The sequence below is a fragment of the Nicotiana tabacum genome, chromosome 6, assembly GCF_000715075.1.
Source record: "Nicotiana tabacum cultivar K326 chromosome 6, ASM71507v2, whole genome shotgun sequence".
NCBI lineage: Eukaryota > Viridiplantae > Streptophyta > Magnoliopsida > Solanales > Solanaceae > Nicotiana > Nicotiana tabacum.
Genome location: NC_134085.1, coordinates 13,369,354 through 13,376,464, shown reverse-complemented (window position 1 = coordinate 13,376,464; position 7,111 = coordinate 13,369,354). Strand labels below are relative to the sequence as shown.

Here is a 7,111-nt window from a genome sequence, read left to right as displayed (position 1 = left end):
TTCAGAGCGGGTGTCTTGGTTGTGGTACTTTTGGGGTGTTTAAAAGAGAATGTTGTGGCGTATGGGACTTAGGGCATTGTGGTTTCATTCTAGGATCTTTTAGGGTGAGTCTTGGTTGAGGATCATGGTATTATGGCGAGGAGGACTTTCAACTTGAGGGTAATTCAGAAGGAACTCGGAGAAGTAGGATAGCTTAGTAGTAGGTTGGATCAATAGGGTAATGGTATGCTCGATTCTTTTGGTTCTCATGATGTGGTGAATCCCTACAGATGTTTTGTAGCAGTACCCTTGGATTTTGGCGACCCGCATGGCTTGGTAGATTTAGAGAGATTTAGTTCTGATGGTCTGGTTATGTGCAAATGGATTCCAATGAATTCTCGATGATTTCTATCATGGTTCGAGGTGGATATTTCCTACTGGTGTGAGCAGCATATTGCAGATTATGATTTTCTCCTGGAGGAGATCAAATGGAAGGTTCCTGGCTAATTAAGTATGTAGTTTGCTTTTGACTTGGAGTGGATTATGAGATTCTCGTACTTTTCATATGATGGCATGATAGATGTGGTGAGTTGCGTGGGATCGAGATTTGTATGTGCAAGGTCACGGGTCATCTTGCGTGTAGATTTCGGAGTTGATCTGTTATGATGATGAAGGCTAGCATTGATGAGGTACAAGTGTTCCGGATACAAGCTGCCACTTGTTCATGGTATTTTATGTCTTATATTTTTGTTTATGTGAATTTCAAACAGATGATGTAATCTCTCTTTATATTAGAGTTGCACTCTTAATCTTGTTTTTAGTCGCTTATGACTTGTACTACTAGTTCTTGAGATAGTTGTATAGATTTTCTGCATCTTATTTATGGTTTATTGATGATCTTTCCTTCAAGTTTCTCTTTTTGTTGGTTGGCTTACATAGCATCTCGCAGTTAGGTGCCATAACAACTAGGTATGATTTTGGGTCGTGACATATGTGTTGGCCTTTTCAGTGCAACATACTTTCTTACTTTTTAGACATTTAGTGTATATTATAAATACTTAATTTTAAGTACTATTGCGTTAGTAAGAGGATCTTTAAGTATAATATTATTTTTTACTTTCTATAACTATCATCCAGTATTATTAAAATTTTCTTGCAAAATTTAAAAAAATGACATATTAATGAAGAAATTATTCACATTATAATAATATAAAAAAATAAAAAAAAACCAACATGTAAAACGTTGTAGATGATATAAGATGCCTAATATTTGTATTTTGCACAGGAATGTCATTTTCCATCAAGTTTTGTACAACCAATAATTTGTAAATGTTAGTTGAAATGTCACTTTTATCTTGCTCAATCAAATCCAATAATTTGTATTTAATAATACTAATGTTATTTTTCTAAGATTCAATTAACCACTCCCTTTTACACAACCAGTAGGAGGACCAAAGGGGCGGGGCGGGGCGGATATGATTCGGGTCGAAAACGGATAATGAAAAAATGGATAAATTATCCGACCCGACCCATATATAAAACGGATAAAAAAATGGGTTAATCGGCGGATAATATGGATAACCATATTATCCATGACTTCTTGCATATGATCACTTTTGGGAGAATTCTTAATCTCCCTAACTTGAAGAACCCCAAAGTTGAGGCTTTGCAAATGTAAAAGTTAGACCCATTGGTTATCTATTTTATAAATGGATAATATGGTTCTTATCCATATTTGACCCATTTTTAGAAAGTTCATTATCCAACTTATTTTTAGTGAATAATATGGGTGGTTAACTATTTTATTTTAACCGTTTTGCCACACCTGACAACACGGAAAGAAAAACTTGTTACTCTCCCTATAAATTTATCACGAAGGCAATACAATTGTTGCAACTTCTTTTTCATAATCGTAGTTTGTCTTCATTGATCATAATGGGTGGAAAGCGTTTTCCAACGATGTTTTGTTTGGTTCTAGCCTTCTTGCTTTATGCATCTGGTTAGTATAAGTTTATTTTATATAAATGTTCGAATTTTTCTCTCACTACTTTCTCCCCCTACTTCAACCCCAATTATCAAAAGAGACTATTTTTAGATATCAAAATAATTAACACAAACTTTATTACAAATATGGCAGCTTTACAACTTATGGCAACTGAGGATGTCAAGTCGACTGAGTTGAATGTTTTACAACTTCCGGTATCAAAAGACCTTGACGCCGAAAAAGCTGATGAATTTGTTCAACTGGTTGCGACTCGTTATGGTATGCCTGTTGGTCAACTTATTTTTTCCCGTACTATATTACATTAATTGCATTCTTTTAAGTATACATTTCTCATTTGTAGGACACAACAAGCAAATTGTTCTTTAATCAATTAGACAATATAATAGCTACCATAATAGTAATAGCATGATCATGAAAGATCCACTTTCTACATTCAAAAGATTAATACATATGTTAATCGATCATATAAAGTTATTATGGTACGTGACTCTTTTTATAGTTCTAATTGATCAGTTTTTGGCCCAATCATCAATTAGTGGTAATATAATAATTTAAGGTGACAAAAAACATAAATATCATTTAATGATAGGACGTATAGAAATTAATAATTGGCACAAATGTATCCGTATATATAAAGTATATTGGGATAAACTTTCAGTTTTAAGCCCTCAAAGTTTAGTGTGTGCAAAGAATTTAAACTTCTCACTTCTTAAGTTAATATCATGTTCTATTTTTAAATGAAATTTTCTAAATGTAGTATACCATGTGTATCTTGAATAAGTGAAGGTAAAAGGAATCTATAGTTTTAAATCATAGTATTGAACATTTTTTTTATGACAACAGCTATTGTCATAATACAAAGTTTTTTCAAGAAAACTGAAATATGTATGTGTTTGTGTGGTGCTCTAAGGAAAATTTATCTCCTAAAAAGGAAAAACTTCAGCAGCTTTTCAAACTATATTTCGTAAAGTTCCAATAATTAACTACAATAGAATTCACACAAATATAAGTGAGTCACCATTAATTTTTATTTTTTGTCAAATTAGTGGTAGCTTTGATAAATGTATGAGTATTATGAGACTTGTAATTATATGTATGCAGGACCCTTCAACTTTGGTCGTCCTAGAAAACTTGGATGTTTGTACACTAGGTGTTGTCAAACTGACAGCGACTGTATTGGTGCAAGTTGTGGCCCCAGGTGTGTCACGGATTCCTGGCCTTGTTCCCATGGCATGTGTATTCCTTAATTACTAAAGTAAATTTGTACTAAGGTTCGTACAAAATACTAGAATAAAATTTGTACTGAAGTTGAGGTCGCAAACAATCATTATGATTATGTAGATATATCAACTTCAAGAACCTATGATGTGGTAATGTATTTTTAAATATTTCTCCTAATTTTGAGTTGTTTTTTCTTGGATAGCTGTATATTATGTTGGGTGTGTTTGGGATTTATATAAAATTATCACGATCAAAATACCAACCCGTCATGATGGCGCCTAACTGTCACGACCGATATTGCCCACCATCGGGATCGTGATGGCGCCTACTCTTGAAAGCTAGGCAAGCCAACGATACTTTTCTAACGCATTAATTATTAACCCAAATAGTAATAAATAATAGCTAAAGCCATGCAGATATAAAGTGCGGAAGTTTCATAACAGTTCAAAACTCTAAAACATTGCTACCCCAATTATCTGATGTCACAATTCACAAACGTCTAAGAATTTCTACAAATACTGGTTTAAAGGAAAAATACATATGTTTCTCCGAATGAATTAAAATAGGAACTAAGATAGAGGGAAGGGGACTCCAGGGTCTGCGAACGCCGACAGATCTACTTTGGGTCTCTTGTGGACTGAAGGCAGCAACCTCGAACTCTGATCAGTATGGTCCTGTACCAGGATCTGCACGGAAATTGCAAAGTGCAGTATCAGTACAACCGACCCCATGTACTGGTAAGTGCCGAGCCTAATCTTGGCAAAGTAGTGACGAGGCTAGAACACGACAAAGAATATAAACCTATGCAGTTAATAATATACTAACTGAATAACAAGTATTAAAAACTGAATAGAAATAAACGGGAAGGGGGCAACATGCAATGGAGTTTCCGACACAGAATCACAACGGTAAAGGAACCTAAACAGCTAGAATACTTGAACCGATAACAACAAATAAACACAACAGAAAATGCATGGAATTACCATTCGTGCTTTTACTCTCAATCCTCACCATGCAATCAATAATAGAAACGTGCACGGCATCACTCTTCGTGCTTTATCACTCTTCCTCACTATATGAATAATAGAAATGTGCACGGCATCACCTTTCGTGCTTTATCACTCTTCCTCACCATATGAATAATGTAAATGTGCATGGCATCACCCTTCGTGCTTTATCACCCTTCCTCACCATATGCATAAATTGAAATGAGCACGACATCACCCTTCGTGCTTTATCACTCTTCCTTACCATGAGCCACAACCGAAACAATAACAACCTGGCTAGGGCATCACAATCAAATAACTTCATTTCATTATTTTATTTCACAACATAAATCTCAACTTGAGCCAATACTCAACCAATATCCAAAACCAAGAAAAATATTGTATGACTTGTTTAACATGAGTAATAACTAGTTTCAGGAAGAACAATACGTATAAAGGAACACAACGGTCACAAGTATAAGACTCACTCGCATGCCATGACCCTACAACAACGTATGGATACTGGTCACCATACCTATATGTCATACTTAACAACTAAAGAAGTAGCAAATAAGGAAACAACACCTAGGCCCTCGAGCTAAGGTTAGCCACAATACTAACCTCGATTCCACGGCCACAATCAAACCTCAATTACCGCTTTACCTCTCGATTCCACCTCTAATCCTCTTGTATCTAATCATAATTAACTTAATAACATCAATAAATGCTAAAGAATTCAATTTCAATGCTTAATTATAGGTTTTCCAACATTTTCCCACAAAGTCAAAAACCGACCCCGGGCCCGAGTTGGGGAAGAACTCTTCTTTGGAAAATCGCCTATGGGAGTTTAGGGTTTGAAAATTTGAGAGAATGAGTTGAAATCTCTCTCAAGTTGTGTTTTGATCAGTTGCAGATGTCGCGCTTGCGACCAAAGCTTCGCGATTGCAAAGATCGCAAATGCAAACTTGCTGCATGTCTTCTACTATCGCAATTCCAAACCTTTGGTCGCAATTGCGATGGTTGCCCTCCCTGATGACTTCGCAAATGCGAAGATACGTTCGCAAATGCGAACTATTCTGGCCCAGGTCATCATCGCAATTGCGATAAAAGCCTCGCAATTGCCAAGCTTGTGAAGCTCGCAAATGCGAAGCATGATTTCGCAATTGCGAGATACCAGATGCAACATTAGATTTTTCTAAGTCCAAACTGGCCTATCCAAAACTCACCTGAGCCTCGGGGCTCCAAACAAAACATGCACACAAGTCTAAAAACATCATACAAACTTACTCGTGCGATCAAATCGCCAAAATAACATCTTAAACAACGAATTTAACACCAAAACTCATGAAATCCTTAAGAACATTGAAATTTTTATTTTCACAACCGGACGTCTGAATCATGTCAAATCAGTCCCGTTTCTCACCAAATTTCAAAGACGCGACTTAAATACTATATCAAACTTGTTCCGGGCTCCGGAACCATAACACGAGCCCGATACCAACGAGATCACACACTATTCTATTTCTAAAAGTTCTTATATTTTCCAGCAAATAATTTTCTTTAAAGATTCATTTCTCAGGCTAGGGACCTCAGAATTCGATTCTGGGCATATGCCCAAGTCCCATATTTTACTACAGACCCTACGGGACCTCCAAATTACGAGTCCGGGTCCATTTGCCAAAAATATTGACCGAAGACAACTTTAATTAATTTTAAAGGTAAATTCATTATTTTTCTTAAATTTCACATAAAAGCTTTTCGGAAATGCGCCGTACTACGCACGTAAATCGATGAGAATGAAAATGAAGTTTTTAAGGCCTCACAACATGGAATTAGATTCTAAAACAAAAGATGACCTTTGAGCCATCACATTCTCTACCTCTAAACAACCGTTCATCCTCAAACGGAGATAGAAAAGTACTTAAGTCGGTGAAAAGATGGGGATATCTGCTACGCATATCGGACTCAGACTCCCAAGTAGCTGCCTCAATAGGCTGAACTCTCCATTGCACACAAACCGAAGGGTAACTCTTCGATCTCAACTATCGAACTTTCCGGTCTAGAATAGCTACCGGCTCCTCCTCGTAGGTCAAATCCTTGTCCAATTGGGCGGTGCTGAAGTCTAATACGTGGGATGGATCATTGTGATACTTCTGAAGCATGGAGACATGAAAAACTGGATGCACAGCTGATATACCCAGTGGCAACGCAAGTTTGTAAGCCACCTCTCCCACTCGATCAAGGATCTCAAAAGGCCCGATGAACCTAGGGCTTAACTTGCCCTTCTTCCCAAATCTCATCACGCCCTTCAGGGGCGACACCCGAAGCAACACTTACTCCCCCACCATGAATGCCACATCATGAACCTTATGGTCGGCATAACTCTTTTGTCTGGACTGAGTTGTACGAAGCCTATCTTGAATAATCTTAACCTTATCTAACGCATCCTGAACTAAATCTGTACCCAACAACCGAGCCTCTCCCGGCTCAAACCATCCAACCGGTAACCGACACCATCTACCATGTAATTCCTCATAGGGAGTTGATAATTGTTGTTGTAGGCAAACTCCGCTAACGGCAATAACTGATCCCAAGAACCTCTAAATTCAATAACACATGCTCGGAGCATATCCTCCAAAATTTGAATAGTACGCTCGGACTGTCTGTCTATTTGAGGATGAAATGTTGTGCTCAACATGATCTACCTACCCAACACACGCTGAACTGCCCTTCAGAAATGCGAGGTAAACTGCGTACCTCAGTCAGAAATGACATACAGGGGCACACCATAAAGATGAACGATCTACCAGATGTAGATCTCAGCCAACTGCTCTGAGGAATAGGAAACTGCCACAGGAATGAAATGCGCCGACTTAGTTAGCCTATCCATAATAAGTCACGTTGCATCGAACTTCCTCTG

At 37.4% G+C, this 7,111-nt stretch overlaps 1 protein-coding gene across 1 annotated transcript; it reads left to right on the top strand.

Moving 5' to 3' along the window:
* The first annotated feature begins 1,811 nt into the window (after window positions 1–1,811).
* On the top strand, window positions 1,812–3,404 carry LOC107770377 (uncharacterized). The gene is made up of 3 exons (XM_075254556.1): window positions 1,812–1,978; window positions 2,117–2,242; window positions 3,086–3,404. The coding sequence occupies exons 1-3, from the start codon at window positions 1,915–1,917 to the stop codon at window positions 3,229–3,231; spliced, it is 336 nt and encodes a 111-aa protein (XP_075110657.1). The 5' UTR covers window positions 1,812–1,914; the 3' UTR covers window positions 3,232–3,404.
* Window positions 3,405–7,111: the final 3,707 nt, after the last annotated feature.

Excerpts from the sequence above, each read along its gene's own strand:
- LOC107770377 (XM_075254556.1), top strand. The coding sequence starts at position 1,915 with ATGGGTGGAAAGCGTTTTCCAACGATGTTTTGTTTGGTTCTAGCCTTC. Across the intron at positions 1,979-2,116 it reads CTTCTTGCTTTATGCATCTG|CTTTACAACTTATGGCAACT; the intron begins GTTAGTATAAGT and ends CAAATATGGCAG. Across the intron at positions 2,243-3,085 it reads ACTGGTTGCGACTCGTTATG|GACCCTTCAACTTTGGTCGT; the intron begins GTATGCCTGTTG and ends ATATGTATGCAG.